Raw genomic sequence first — 15,907 nt, 5'->3', positions numbered from 1 at the left:
AAAAGGTTTTAACGGTAGCTAGCTACCTTTTAAAGGTAACATTTGTTTTAGTTTTTCATTATTTTTGTTGAAAGTTCGAAAGAGCGAATAACGTTACTTTACAACAAATGTTCAAAAAGTGTATCGATACATATTGCGTCTATCTATAAACAGAGGATATTTCCGCATTGAACTTAAACAAAATACACCAAGATGTCCACTCTCCACAAAGCCGTTGACATCCTTTATAGTATCGTAACATACATTATACTACATGTGCTATTATACAGCTCTTAATTCCCTTTTTTTATGTCTTTGTTGTGACCCCGTGTGACGTCTGTCTGCGTCCCCCCTGTGCACGGGTTCCTGTGTGTTACAGATAATTGAGTCCCCAGTTTGTAGTTTAGACTTGGGTCCTCATGCCCAGGCCTGTGACTGGCTGCTGGGCAACTGCCTCCAGGTAACCCTTCTGTCGTGCCGGAAGCTTCTGTGCCAATCAACAGCCCGGTTCATTGTTATTTTGCTTTCCCCGCCCTCCTCCCCAATCCAATCAAAACAAACTGTATTTTATTAATCATTGATTTGAGATTGATCCTCTCATATGGCTTCCATTTCAAATCCTGCGTGATTTTTGATTGTGCTTTTTATTTTTTGGCCATGTACCCCAAGATTGTGACGATTATGGCAGTTTGTGCATAAACATGCTAATGCTAACCAGCTAAATGCTCACACAGTTGGGCTAAATCGAAGCATGTCAATGTACTTAAAACAACATGACTAACCCTGACATGTGTACACCAGTGCATACGAAGCCGCACACATGCTCTCATGCATGAGCAGGTGCTGAGTTGCTGGTTCACCATACAGAGGCGCAGATGGCCCTTGGGCCAACCGCCCACCATCGAACTACACCCGCCAGATCTCTAGTCAGTGAAACCATGGAGGGATTCAAACACGGAGAACTCTATAATGGCTCTTTCCCATGATCTTCTCTTCAACCGTCGTCAAAGCAAAACAATCAGGCTTGCGCATCAGAATGCATCACGGTTGTTCATTGTGAGAGGGCTCTCTAGAGAGTTGTAGTCATGAAAAACTCCAAATCAACATTAATATGCTGATTTGGAGTTAGTATCCCAGGCTTATAAAAACGTATTTTTTATTTTTTTAGAAACACTCGGTTTCAAACACAACAATGTCACCTCCTAAATTACTTCATAAATAGTAATTCATTACTAAACAATAACCCAAACACCGTTAATACCATTAACATTAATATGCTTCTGATTTCCTGAAATGGAGGCGGTCATTGTGTCTGAAGTCACGATTGTTATGCCCTAAACAAACACCACCAGAACTGAAGTCCCAAGTTCAAGTTCAAGGCCACTCCTCTCTTATCACTCTATTCTCACTCTAGAGGTAGACCATCTCTACTTTATATTGAAGCATTCTCTTTAGCCTTAGTAATCGAAGCTAGCTTCATGGTTACTTTCACTTTACTATCAGTGGATCTTCAAGCCAATCAAAAGGTGTTATGTTAATCAGCATCTCTCTGACACATAGGCTAAGTTAAGAAGGATGGTTTATTATGTGCCTAGTTAACCTAGCGTTAAGAACCAAGATGGAATCAAGATGGCCGAGGCAAGGTTATAATTAAGCAACCCCCCCCCCCCCCCCCGTTGCATTATGGGCAGACCACGGCTGGACTCTTTGGCTGTGAGGCCCCCCCACTGGGACACAGCAACAATGCTGTCATAGTGCCGTGAATGTGACCCTTGACCTCCTTATTATGGGAAGCATGCAATGTTGGTAACAAAGGTTTGCCTTGGTTAACATGTCTGCTTAACGCTGATTATGATGTAGTCTGACTCAAACACACACTTGCCTCCTTACTTCATCTTAACTCGTGCCCCCCCCCACCTTACACACTTAACTGTCTTACTTTATTTCTCTCTCTCTCTCTCTCTCTCTCTCTCTCTCTCTCTCTCTCTCTCTCTCTCTCTCTCTCTCTCTCTCTCTTTCAAAATGTCTTTTGACGATGTTGGGAACTAGTTTGTTCAGACTCTTGACTCCTGAGAACAAATAGTTCCCTCCTGTACTGATCTTAAGCAGTGATCTTCACTTAAACACACACACACACACACACACACACACACACACACACACACACACACACACACACACACACACACACACACACACACACACACACAGTTGTGTAGTTTGAGTTTTCCCCTTGGGGAATTTACAAGTGGTAAATGTCATACAAGTTCTTCTGAATAATTTCCAGTTAAGTAACAAAGGCCAAGATTAATGGCACTTTCACACACACACACACACACACACACACACACACACACACACACACACACACACACACACACACACACACACACACACACACACACACACACACACACACTTGGGATATTTGAATGATAGATTAAATCCGGGAAGACAAAAGCCAAAGGGGTTCAAAGTGGGGAAATCTACATTTCAGGAATTGCACAAGTTGCAGAAATCGAGGTCATTGGCTCTCAGTGTCTCTTTCATTTTCCAAAACGCACATTCCTGGTCGTTAGCGCTGAGGAACTATTAGAGGCCTCAATGCTGGTCGGCCGGGTTTGGTCGTTAGGGATGATTGGAGAAATCCAAACCAAAATTATGATTTCAACGATTGTTTGGTGTCAGGATACATCGTGTTCTCGGTTTTCTAACTGCTTTGACCCTTGCGGTTAATAATTCATCAAATGATCTAAAGAAAACAAACAAAAAGAATCTGGTTCAAGTAAACCACGGAAAGATAATACATCACGGTGTGAGTTAATGAGTGCAGGTACGTGTGTCTGTGTGCGCGTGTGTCACAAAAAAAATCACACATTGAGGCATTCACATTATTCACATTCATGTCCTGTCAGTGCAGTCCCTGGCTCCAAAATGGCTGCCGTGCTGTCAAGAGCAGCCATGCTTGCACCATCCTGTCCCGCCATGTCTTAAATGTATTTCGTTGTTGTCGTCACCTCTCTCACCCTGTTGTTTAACCCAGCCATGTTCTGGCCGTCCACTCCGCCCAGAGCTCGTGTTGACGCCTGTATATGCACACGCAGAGCTAGTGTGTTACTGTTGAGTTCGGGGCTGTGACCTCAGCCCCCTTCTGTCTCTAACTCGGTCTCATCCTACCTTTTGTCTTGTTGTTATTTCTTGTGTGTGTGTGTGTGTGTCTGCATGTGGTGCGTCTCTCTCTCTCTCTGCGGTTTGCTTGTGTAGCGGGGCCAGGAAGAGGAGGAGGAGAGTTTTTTGGTACGCCTTCCTGAGTTCATTCTGCCCCCCCCCCCCCCCCCAACTCCCCAACCCCCAGCCCCCTTTCCTCCTGCCTTCGACCAATCAGCTCGTACCTGTCCCAGTTGACTTTCTGCCTGCGCTTCGTTGCTTCCCCTTCTGCTTTGCGTCAACCAAATGAATCAACACGTCTTCCTGCGAGAACCACCAATCACATCGCTTCAGTACCGACAGCTGATCAAAATTACATCATTTTTTTGTTGTAACTTTTCACATTTGTGTCTCTTAACGTCACATAACTAATTAACCACTATTTCTGGTTAATAGTTCTCCGGGTTCAATTTTGAAATCACGAGCGTTTCGATGATTCATTGGAGGACACGTGATTCATCTTCAAGATGAACTGTCTTCATCCGGGATAGTAGGATCATATTTAATACTAAACCTTCCTGTTTCTCAGAGGCTGGTTAAGCGGTCGTACAGTCGTCTTCAGTGTTGATGCTGCTGACTGATTATGACCCCGCTTCTCATTCTCTGCTAGCTAGTGACGTGCACTACGCCTCCACGCACACCTGCTCACATCGGAAGCGCTTTCACGTGGACGACCTACCCCAGAGGATCGGCCTAGGCTGTTCATCAGGACAGGGGTACTCGGAATCCTTTGTAGGCCAGTAAGGGCAGGAGTTCACAGAGACCTTTCTAGGCCAGTAACGCCGCATTCACGCTGTACACGTCCGTCGACGGATGACTAAGGCCGTGTCTGACGTACGGGGGGACGCGTCGCTGCCGAAAAGTTGGAACATTTCTCCACTTTCTGACGCAGGCAACGGTGCCATACAACATCCATGAGGTCCTTCGACGGACGTGGACAGTGTGACTGCGGCGTGAGGACCGGTGTTCACAGAATCATTTAGGGCCGGGTTCACTGAATCATTTCTAGACCAGTAAGAGCATGGGGTCAAAGAATCATTGCTATACCATAAAGGGTCAGGGTGCGCAGAATAATTTCTAGACCAGTAAGGGATTGCAGTGTTTCCCACAGAAATTTTGGAGACTATGGGGGGGGGGGGGCATTCAACCGGACATGCGCGGTTGAGAGCGACACGAACTTCGTCTGAGCAAAATAAAAAACAAATTCATGTGCACGCAGAGACTATGGCGGCCGAAATTAGACTATGGCGGGGCGCCATAGTCTCGTCAATGTGTGGGAAATACTGGATTGTGGGCAGAGGGGTCCCAAGTTGAGGTGACTGGGTCCTCAGGTCATTTATGATTTCAGATTTGCCCACTTTAGTTTCTGTTTAATGTGTAGCTTTTAATGCTAAGGAATCATTCAAGCGTTTGTTTAACGTGGCATGTCGAGGCAAACTGAAACCAATGAAGTTGTTCAAGTGAGGCCAAACCCACCTCCGATAAGATTTGCGTATTCAATTTCATGCAATACTTTTTAAGTCAAATTAATCATATCCTTCTAGAGTAGGAAGTTGTGCCAGTGATGCAGGGCCGTCCATTTGTCATTCATTATATCAACCCTGTGAAGGTGCTCAAAATGTGTGCAAAACCATTCCTGCAGAACGCTGATCAGTGTTCAGTAGTGTGACCCGTGTACAATGTACTGGTGTGATCTTTCCTCTAACACGGCCCCAGTGTGTTACCCCACAACGGAAGTCCATTGGCTGAATGCATCTCTGAACTCACCTAAGATTCACCCCTCACTTTTCACCCACGCGCCTCGTTTGCTTCACCACGTGTGAAACGCAGTTGATTCATCGCCTATTTCCCCTTTGTCTCCTTTCCATAACTTGCTCAACCAAATCAATTTCAGCATCGCTAACGAAGGGCTTCATGGTTAATTGATGGGAAATGGACCTATACTAAAAATAGCCATGGTTAAATAGTTGTAGGTCTCGCAGAGAACTATTCAACGTATTGGAATTAGTGAATTAGAGAATTAGTGTTTCACTGTAAAGGCCTGTTTTACACTATGATGTAAGCATTGCTTAATTGTATAACACTTTGGGTTAATTGTAAGTTAATCAAGCTCAGAGTTTGTCTCCGAGTCTTGACCTTCACGGTAACCAGCAGTACATCGATTCCACAGTTCCCCAAACCATGTCCTTTATTATCAGAACGAGCTGTGGTCCTAATCACAGCTGGTTCGAGCGCAGGAAACACCTGCTGTCCCCTCTGACATGGCCCTCTCGGTAAAGGTTAACTGACACGGTCCGTGGCCCTGCGTGGGGTTGTCGGGGGTGGCGGCCATGGAGTCCGGCCCAGTTCTACTCTCTCGCTGATCAGCTGGAATGGCTTGTCTCCCCTTCCCCTCCCCTGACTCCCTCCCCCCAGTTCTAATGTAGCTGCTAATCCACTGGGATTCTCCCTCTCCCTCTCTCCCTCTCTCCCTCTCTCTCTCTCTCTCACTCCCCCGACTCACCCCGTGACGTCCGATCAGTGGGGGCTTTGCAGCCGAACGCAAAGACCCCCGCGTTCTTCACGCCCTGAATTCATATTGTCTCTCTCTCTCTTCCTCTCCATCCGTCTCTCTCTCTCTCTCTCCTTCTTCCCTCTCTCACCTTCTGTCTGTCTCTCTAAATCTTTCTCTCACCTTCTCTACTCTCACCCTTTGGTTCTCTCTCTCATCTTCTCTACTCTTTCTCTCTACATCTCTACCTATTACCTCTCTCTCTCTCTCTCTCTCTCTCTCTCTCTCTCTCTCTCTCTCTCTCTCTCTCTCTCTCTCTCTCTCTCTCTCTCTCTACAGAGGACCATTACGTTGGGTGCGGGCGATCGGCAGGTGATCCAGACGCCCATCGACGACGCGCTCCCCGTCAGTGGAAGCAGCGTGGCGCAGCTCTTCAGACAGCTGGGTAAGAGAGAGAGAGAGAGACTCTCATGTCATCCATCCTCCTGTTCATTTGGTCATTCTCACTGGCCGCCATCTTGGCTCCAAACACTAGCATGGGTTAGGGGTTAAACTCTGCCTTCAGTTCCATCCCCCTGCTAGTGTTTAGAACCAAGATGGTCGCGCTGTGAACGAGGCCCATAGGATCGAACGAGGACGGCGTCAGCCATACCAACAGGAAGGGCTTTGCATGCGAACGCCAAAGTAGTTTTCTTGAAGGACGTCTTGTGTGGTCGAGCCAACTCGGCTGATTAACCGACCGCTGTTGTGTAAATTGGATTGCTGCAGATACTCTGTGTGTATATCAGAGCTCTAGGTAATGAGATCTGCGATGTTTAACAAAGGAAATCAAACAATTGGCACCAAAATGTGCCGCAGCTGCTGACTGCTACAGCATTGGCAGTTTCTCATCTATATTTATTTATTAGTACAATTATAAGTATTGCCACCAATATTTGAACACCACCATGTTTGAAGCTGCGTTCCTAACTGCAACGGTACGATGTTCGTACTCCAGAAACACGTGTTCCTCATGCTCTACGTCCCTGTAAACGTTCCTGTTAAGTTCCTAACGTTCCTCGTCTACGTTCCTGTGTTCCTCACGCTTTACGTCCCCGTAAACGTTCCTGTTACGTTCCTAACGTTCCTCGTCTACGTTCCTGTGTTCCTCATGCTCTGCGTTCCTGTAAACGTTCCTGTTACGTTCCTAACGTTCCTCGTCTACGTTTCTGTGTTCCTCACGCTTTACGTCCCTGTAAACGTTCCTGTTACGTTCCTAACGTTCCTCGTCCACGTTCCTGTGTTCCTCACGCTCTACGTCCCTGTAAACGTTCCTGTTACGTTCCTAACGTTCCTCGTCCACGTTCCTGAGTTCCTCACGCTCTACGTCCCTGTAAACGTTCCTGTTACGTTCCTAACGTTCCTCGTCCACGTTCCTGTGTTCCTCAGGCATCGTGAACGTCCTCTACCTGTTCTGCGCCGCGCTCACGGAACACAAGATCCTCTTCCTGTCCAGCAGCTACCAGCGTCTGACGGACGCCTGCCGAGGCCTGCTGGCCATCATGTTCCCGCTCAAATACAGGTGCCCCCAGCCCCCCCAACGTGTTAGCATTGTGTAGCATCTTAGCCTAGCTGTCTTTATTGTGTACAGGGAATGGGTTAACCTAGCGATTGTTAGTGCTCTGCACTTGGTTCTATGAACATCCTTACTGTACCGACTGTGATATGTTGTTGTCTACTTTTTATAAGTCCCTTTTTGATAAAAGCGTCTGCTAAACGCCCTGAATATAAATGTGTCAACGTGTGAAGTACCTACTCGTACTGAGTTCACACTTTGACGGTCTAATGTCATCGCTCGTGTCTTGAAGTAGCCGTGTTGTTTGAAAAAAAATATTTAAAGTCAAGTCGCCATGGTACAGTAGGATTGATCGGAAGAGGAATTATTGAATTATCTCCTTATTTTATTTTGAAAGAGCCCGGCTCGGCGTCGGTCGGCACGGAGTCGGTAGCTTCCTGTGGACTGCTAAGTGCCGACCGCATAAAAAGCCCATTTCCCATTAGCGTTTGATAAATGACCCATCCTCTGCTTTAACAGCACCACCAGGCTGATTAGTAATGAAGTCAGGAGACGGGTGCTCCCACGCACACTGTGAGGTAGCCCTGTAAAGTTCAGGGCATAGAACCGAGGTTAAGAACTAAAGGAAATGTATATTATTGCTAAAGTCGGCCTTTAACCTAGGAGATGTCTGACACACTAGTGATGCTGACTTCCTGTTTGTGTGTTTAGTTTTTTTTCTGTGTGTCACAGTTTGCATGTGTGGGTGACTTGGTGTGTGTGTGTGTGTGTTTGTGTCTGGGATTGTGTGTGTGTGTATGTCTGGGTTTTAGAGTGTGTATGTCTGGGTTTGCATGTGTGGGTGTCTGGGTTTGTGTGTGTGTGTGTGTGCTTTTGAATTAACATGTGTGTGTGTGTCCTCACAGCTTCACCTACGTCCCCATCCTCCCGGGCAAACTGCTGGAGGTGCTCAGCACCCCCACGCCCTTCATCATCGGGGTCAACTCCTTCTTCCGCTCCGAGACACAAGAGCTGGTGGGTGTCTTGCCCCCATTTTCCCCCTGCCCCAATCCCCCCAGTTCACCTTGGGCGTCTTCTCACGATAACACGACTACCTCATCTAACACCGAGGCTGACCTCAGTGCAGTTGATCGGGTGTTTTAGAGACCGTATCAACACACTGATGGTGGACAAGCGGATCTGAGCCGGCCGGTGAACTTCAGTGTTTTCGGTCGTTGTCAAAACAACCAAATAGGAAATGACTGTTGTCTTTGTCACCTGCGGTGTGTCTCTGTGTATCGGGTTCCGTCAGCACTTGTCTGTCGGGTTACATAGTGGGACGGGAATCCGAGCTTTTGATTAAAATCGGACTGGGTTTGGTTTAGACCTGCGCTGACCCGTGAATGACAGGTTCCACCTGTGGACCAATGAGCTCGCCTGTCCGTCCTCTGGAGCTTTGGCCCACTGGAGTGTCGTTAATAGTGCCTGGGTTGTGACAAAAACGCAGAAATCCGCACGGCAACAATGGCCTTATTGAGTCGAAAGTAGTGAGGGATGAAAATGTCGGATCACTTGTGAAACAATTTCCGATTTGTTACTGCCTGATAAGACAGAAATTAAACACACACACACACACACGCACGCGCACACGCACACGCACACACACACACACACATACTTCCCCAACTGTCTGTAGTTGACCTCACAAAGAGAAGCTGTGTTCTGTACAGTCGGTCTTGTCGCTGTCGGTCTTGAAACGCGGATGTGTGTGTTACGGGGGTCAGGCATCACTTGATGAACACGTGCCGACAGGGGAATGTTTGTAGAGATGTATCACCAATGATTCAGCTTTACATTTGGTTAGCTAGTTCTGTTTTGGGTAAGATGTGGGCTTTACTAGGAAATGAGAACAAACCTGTGTGTTCCCGTGTGTCTGTGTGTGTTCCTGTGTGTGTGTGTGTGTGTTTGTTCCCGTGTGTGTGTGTGTGTTCCCGTGTGTCTGTCTGTGTGTGTGTGTTCTTGTGTGTGTGTGTGTGTGTGTTCCCGTGTGTGTGTTTCCGTGTGCGTGTGTGTCTGTTCCCGTCTGTGTGTGTGTCTGTTCCCATGTGTGTGTGTCTGTCCCCGTGTGTGTATGTGTCTGCCCATGTGTGTGTGTGTGTCTGTTCCCATGTGTGTGTGCGTGTCTGTTCCCATGTGTGTGTGCTCCTAGCTGGACGTGATCATCGCGGACCTGGACGGGGGCACGGTGACCATCCCAGAATGTGTGCACATCTCTCTGCTCCCAGAGCCCCTCCTTCAGCAGACCATGACGGCCCTCTCCATGGTAACCGCCTCCTCCTCCTCCTCCTCCTCCTCTTCCTCCTCCTCCTCCCCTTCCTCCTCCTCCTCCCCTTCCTCCGCCTCCTCCCCTTCCTCCGCCTCCTCCGCCTCCTCCTCCTCCTCCCCCTCCCACTCCTCCTCCTCCTCCTCCTCCCCCTCCACTTCCTCCTCTTCCTCTTCCTCCTCCTCCTCCTCCTCCTCCTCCACCTCCTCTTCCTATTGTAGCGTTACTGTTGATGTTGTATTTACAGTATTTAGTTAACTTAAAACTAGGGCTGGGCATGTTGATTAATTGATCTCCTCCTCTTCTTCCTCCTCCTCCTCCTCCACCTCCTCTTCCTATTGTAGCGTTACTGTTGATGTTGTATTTACAGTATTTTATTAACTTAAAACTAGGGCTGGGCATGTTGATTAATTGAAATTGGCGCATTAACGCACATTCTTTTTTTTTTTAAAGGTTTTGTTAACAGAATGTAGAAATCTTTTTTGTTTTTAGTTCCGCTTACTTTACATTAAATCACACTTGCAGTAAGTGACTGCCTGATTACAATTGTAGGAAGTGACAGGCTGTTTACAATTACAAAATCTGAGGTGTTGCGTTATTTTCATATTCAACCCACAGTGGGTTGAATGTGACTCAATTCACGTTGAGTCAATTAAACTCCCTCAAGATCACTTGGGTATAGTTTTTGGTACATTTGGTATGAATGATAATGTGTCATTCCATTTGATTATCTAATTTAATTTCAATTGGAGTGGTTTCCAATATAATTTTAATTGCGATTAATCGCGAGTTAACTAACCAATACTATGCGATTATTTTGCGATTAAACTTTTAATCTTTGCCCAGCCCTACTTAAAACCTCTCATTTTTTTCCTGCCTGTTTCAACACGGACATAGTACAGGTTTGAGTTGTGATCTTCAAACTTTTGTATTCAGAAAATATAGTGATACACCTAGTTAGATTTGTGTGTAATTATTGTCCATCTGATTAATGGTATTAATATAGTACAGTGTTGTTTTCGTCAGGCAAGACGAAAACGAAAATGACGTCGTCAGACCCCTTTTTTCCATGACGAAAATGAGACTAAGACGAACGTCACCAAAGCCATATAAAGACTAAAATGTGACGAAAAATGTAGACATTTTCGTCAGACGAGAACTAGACGAGACTAAATTGTTAGTGAGTGGACGAACAAAGTTTCAAAACATGCTTTTTTCCCGCCAACTATAATATGCGGAAAAGAAATGGAGAAATGGAGCCAGCTGCTTGTCCTAACAGTCACGCCCCCATCACACACTAAAAGCCTCGCTCGCGCGCAGCTGCGCCTGCACGCACACGGCACACACGAGTGTGCCGTGTGCGACGAGTGCGACAGTCCGACGAGTTTTCGTCGGACTAAAACTAGACTAAAACCTTTTGAGTTTTCGTCAGACTAAAACTAGACTAAAACTTTCAAAGATAGAAATGACTAAAATGGGACTAAAACTAAGAAGCATTTCGTCAAAAAGACTAAGACTAAAACTAAATCTAAAATGCCTGCCAAAAACAACACTGATATAGTATAATAGTAAAGTATAATATTTACATATTACTCATTGAATCAATGATGTTGAGGATTTCCCGCACCGGTTATTAATCGGCTGTCAAAATGGCTGACCTTTGCGATGGTTTACCGGAGGCAGCGTTCACCTCTTCTTCTTGCAAACGACCCAACACCGGCTACGTGATGTCGACCATGAATCCCAGTGTTTGTTTAGGAAGAGGAAGACCTCCCTCTTCCCCGTAAAGGCAATCCCAGACACTAAAACCTAATTGATTTACTTACTGTGATAACGAGATTACATTTGTTTATCGTCAGTTTGGGGCGGGGCTGACCAGAACCAGGTGATGGTTTGTTTGGTGAGGGTGGGCGAGGTCTTTGGTTTCCTCTGGGTGATGAGTCATGGTGAAGACGGTGTGTTAGGGCCCAGTGGTGCACTGGGATGAAGGCCAAGGGGGTGGTGGGAACTATGGTGCAGCCCTCGTCTGGGAATTGTTTACTGATGGGGTTTTGTTTACAGATTTGTGCCAGCTCGGACCAGCTCTTACTTCTGTTTGTTATGTTCTTTCAACTTTGGACTGCGTTTGTTGCTTCAACGTGGCCCTTCTCAATTTGAAAATGGGAATCCCATAACAATCATTATACATAAGGAACGGCTGGGATGGTTATGAGAAAAGAGTGGGAGTCTGAAAAATGCCCCAATCAGAAAATGTTGCGTGCTGAGCGATCCTGATCCGTGGTGGTAGTCTGATGCGTCTGTTGTTGTTGTGGTTGTTTTGCTGTTTGCTAGGTGTTGGACCCAGAGCTGGAGTTGGCCGACCACGCCTTCCCCCCGGCCTCCATCCAGCCCTCCGCCCTCAAGATCCAAGTAAGAGACGCCTCCACCCTCCGCCCCCTTCCCCACCATCACCTCTGTGTTTTCGTTCACTCTAGTCTGGAACGACTCAGACTGGTACCACAGCATCCTGCCGTAGCGTGTGGAGACCTCTCTCGCCGAGCAGCCGAAACACATCCAAACATTTACATTTAGGTTGCTCATCAGACGCTTTTATCCAAAGAGACTTCCAATAAGAACATTTGTCGGAAGAAAGAGCAACAACAATATACTGCTGTCGGTACAGTAAGGATGTTCAAAGAATCCAGTGCCAACAACAATCGTTAGGTTAAACCGTTCCCCGTACACAACAATGATAGCTACGATAAGATGCTACATGATGCTAAGTACTTTCTGTAAGTGCAAGGACGTACAACATACAATAAGTGTGTACATTAAGTGCCAGGATATACAACTTACAATAATTACCCAGGGGGGGGGCGGGTGTGCAGTAAGAGGGAGGCTATGCAGAGTCCAGGTGAACTCTGAACAAGTGAGTCTTGAGTATTTTGGGGACGCTTGGGAGCGACTATGCGGTCCTGACATCGTCAGGATCAGGGTTGGGGTCAGGGTTGGGGTCAGGGTCAGGGTTGGGGTCAGGGTCAGGGTTGGGGTCAGGGTCAGGGCTAGGGTCAGGGTTAGGGTCAAAGTTACACACATCCAAACGACCCCAGACTCAGGTGTGTGTGTGTGTGTGTGCTCTGTGCCCCTCAGGATAAGGAAATCCGCGGGGTCTTCCTCTGGCTGTTCGCCCGGCTCTTCCAGGGGTACCGCTGGTGTTTACACATCATCCGCATCCACCCGGAGCCCGTGATCCGCTTCCACAAGGTAACCCTTGTGGAAGCATAGCATAAATGCCGTCTACTTACCACTGAGTTACATGGGAGGCTCCCTCAGGCTCGGGAGGTTTTGGGCGCTGACCGTTGTGTGGTGTTTTTACCCAGGCGGCGTTCCTGGGCCAGAGGGCGCTGTCGGAGGACGACTTCCTGATGAAGGTCCTGGACGGCATGGCGTTCGCCGGGTTCGTCTCGGAGCGCGGACCGCCCTACCGGGTCACCGACCTGTTTGATGTTGTGAGTTTGACGTTGTAGCGTCAAATATGTATATAAACGTTATCGATGTATATTTGTTGTTTTAAATGTGAAGAGGAAAAGTTTTGGGGTCGACCGCTTGTGACCTCGCTTCCTGTCTCCGCAGCTCGTAGCCAATCAGGTGGAACGCATTCGGCAGGAGGAGGCGTGTCCGCAGAAGGTCATGAACCACGTCAAGGAGCTGGCGGAGCAGCTCTTCAAGAACGTAGGTGGTGGCAGTTACTGTCGCACAGAGCAACGCTACGATGCCATCACTGGGTCCTGATGGCCCTGTTGGCCTAGCTCTGCAACCTCCTCATGTTTTTCTATTCTCTCTCTCTCTCTCTCTCTCTCTCGTCTCTCGTCTCTCGTCTCTCTTTCTCTCTCTCTCTCTCTCTCTCTCTCTCTCTCTCTCTCTCTCTCTCTCTCTCTCTCTCTCTCTCTCTCTCTCTCTCTCTCTCTCTCTCTCTCCCCTCCCTCTCCCCCCCCCCCCCCCCCCTCTCTCTCTCTCCTCCCTCTCTCTCTCCTCCCTCTCTCCCCCCCTCCCCCTCTCTCTCTCTCTCCCTCCCCCCCCTCTCTCTCCCTCTCCCTCCCCCCCCCTCTCTCTCCCTCTCCCTCCCCCCCTCCCTCCCTCCCCCCCTCCAGGAGAACCCTTACCCTGCGGTGGCCATGCACCACAAGGTGCAGCGGCCGTCGGAGGGCCCGGGGCAGCACGCGCCCAGGAACGCGGCCCCCTTCCCCCTGCTGGACGACGTGACCGTGCAGCTCTTCGTGGACCACGCCGCCTCAAAGCAGCGCTCCGCACCCCCCGCCGTCAAGGCCGAGGTCAAGGCCATGGTGCCCTCCGGACCCCCGCTGGGTGAGACTGCGGGGCCATGAGGGGGGGGGGGGGCGGGGGGGGGCATGAGCGTTTCCATGGCGATGGACGTGGATTTGCATTGAGAGGTTGAACAGAGGTTTTGTTCGAAAAGAATGGAGGCAGAAAATAATTGCAGAAATCACGGATTTACAATTCCAAAAATAAATTGTAATACTAACCGATAAATTGCAAATACAAACACAGTATAAGTAGAAACTCTAACCGATCAATTATAAATACAAAAATAAGTAGTAACCCTAACCAATAAATTACAAATACTAAAATAACCGTTAACCCTAACCGATAAATTAGAAATTGCGGAAAAGTACAGAACAGTTTAATCTCGAGTGATCACACCCGATCGTAATCCCGACGGGAATTGTCTCATAGGAGGAAGTGGTAGGAATCGCGTATTTCCCCTGAATAAAACAAACCATAACAACAGAGTAAATCCTTATCTTTTTTCAATCCATATCCCTTTGCTTGGTTGGATGCTTTTTGTTTGTTGACTTTTTCCCCACCTAAAAGGATTACACTCCATCACGTTATATTGTCGTGATAATGCTATTTATACGCCTTAACAAAACAACCCAACAGAAGCTTCCTTATCTTAATTGAGGATAAAACCTGCCAAAAATATCCTGCAATTGTGCAATCAAGAGATTTCTGTTAAGATTACCACACAGTCAGTCTCATGAAGTGAGGGAAGTGAGTTACTGATCCTTGAATATGATCTTACTGTACACACTAGGGATGGGCACGAGTAGTAAATTCCAAACTCGAGTGATCGAAGGAATTCCTCGAGGATCAATCGAGTAGGCCTACTCGTTTAATCGAATCTATTTTTAGAATGCAACGCATCTGCAGCAGTAATAGGCCCAATGATGAATGGCAATATTACCAACCAAACATGTAATGCTTATTCTCCGTCAAAACAGTCAGAGTTATCCGAGTATTCATTATTTATTATTGCAAACGTTCAAAACACATTTTCCTTACAAAAATAAATATGCGTCTCACAATTTAAATCACGTCGAACCAAGGCCTGTAACAGTTTAAAAAAAACTAAAACTAAACAATTAGCCCAACCATTGCAAATAATTCAAAGCTGCAAATAAAACGGCAGCAAATGCACTATGAAAATCCTCAGCGTTGTGATCCTCTCTACACGCCCGGGATTACAGCTGCGTCTTGCGGCGGTGAAAATAGCCGACACACTTGGTTGCTGCGGGTCTGCTTTCCCGAACTCACCGTTGTGTTTCAATCAGGAGCATATGTTGCCGCATAGTACTTTCTGGTCGCACCATTTCGCTTGGCGTATTTTATATTTCACCTTATGATCTCCTATTTCTTTAAAGTATTTCAATTCTTCGCTGCGCTTTGCTTTAACCGCCATCTCTTAACTTTTTTAATTCTGGCGTGCCTGCACACGGCACGGAACGCGCCACACAGAAATGGATACATTTCATTTGCTTTGTGCCCACGGCATGCGTTAGCTGCGCTGACAGAAAATGTATACATTTGCTTCAGAAAACTTTGTTTGTGTGTGTATATGCAAACTCAGTGCCCACCAACCGAGTTCATTTGTAACGAGGAGTACTCGAGTAATCGATTCCTCACGCCCATCCCTAGTACACACTCATCATTTAGATAAAGTTCTGAGATACATTTATATTTAACCGCATTGTCACAATCTCGTGTTAAATTGGTGGAGCCATAGACTTTCCATGGTTGTTTGATATTGTCTATCATCGCTTAACAAGTTGTTAAGCGTTTTTGCCTATAAAGGACTTTCAGTACCAACAGAAATGAAAGTTTATCCGGAATACTGTAACGTCTTCTTTTTAAAGTAATGACCCAATCATTCTGCCCTCTTTGTGGTATGAATGACGGAAGTGGATGAAATCCTGCTTCCACAATCTTTCAAATGAAACTTCAACAACAAATTCAGGGAAAAACCTCTCAGTAAAGTGGAAGTGGTCAAGAGTGAATCTTTGGGTATGTCCAGTGTCAAAGTGCCCTACAATGG

The 15,907-nt window shown here is 47.0% G+C and overlaps 1 protein-coding gene across 9 annotated transcripts in view; it reads left to right on the top strand.

Moving 5' to 3' along the window:
* The window catches only part of sbf1 (SET binding factor 1), a 72,144-nt gene that overhangs the window by 21,415 nt on the left and 34,822 nt on the right, over positions 1 to 15,907 (top strand). For 5 of the 9 annotated variants that reach the window (XM_060048548.1, XM_060048547.1, XM_060048550.1 and 2 more), the window contains exons 6-16: positions 359 to 439; positions 3,244 to 3,276; positions 6,017 to 6,122; positions 7,106 to 7,238; positions 8,138 to 8,246; positions 9,421 to 9,534; positions 11,866 to 11,943; positions 12,664 to 12,777; positions 12,894 to 13,022; positions 13,147 to 13,245; positions 13,665 to 13,878. In XM_060048548.1, the coding sequence (XP_059904531.1) occupies positions 359 to 439; positions 3,244 to 3,276; positions 6,017 to 6,122; positions 7,106 to 7,238; positions 8,138 to 8,246; positions 9,421 to 9,534; positions 11,866 to 11,943; positions 12,664 to 12,777; positions 12,894 to 13,022; positions 13,147 to 13,245; positions 13,665 to 13,878 (1,210 nt within the window). The remainder of the gene's footprint in view (positions 1 to 358; positions 440 to 3,243; positions 3,277 to 6,016; positions 6,123 to 7,105; positions 7,239 to 8,137; positions 8,247 to 9,420; positions 9,535 to 11,865; positions 11,944 to 12,663; positions 12,778 to 12,893; positions 13,023 to 13,146; positions 13,246 to 13,664; positions 13,879 to 15,907) is intronic. The other 4 variants (XM_060048553.1, XM_060048552.1, XM_060048551.1 and 1 more) reach the window with 3 other exon arrangements.

This window comes from Gadus macrocephalus, chromosome 4 (assembly GCF_031168955.1).
Source record: "Gadus macrocephalus chromosome 4, ASM3116895v1".
Taxonomy (NCBI): Eukaryota; Metazoa; Chordata; class Actinopteri; order Gadiformes; family Gadidae; genus Gadus; species Gadus macrocephalus.
Note: the sequence above shows the minus strand (reverse complement) of the source record. Positions and strands in the feature narration are given on the sequence as shown.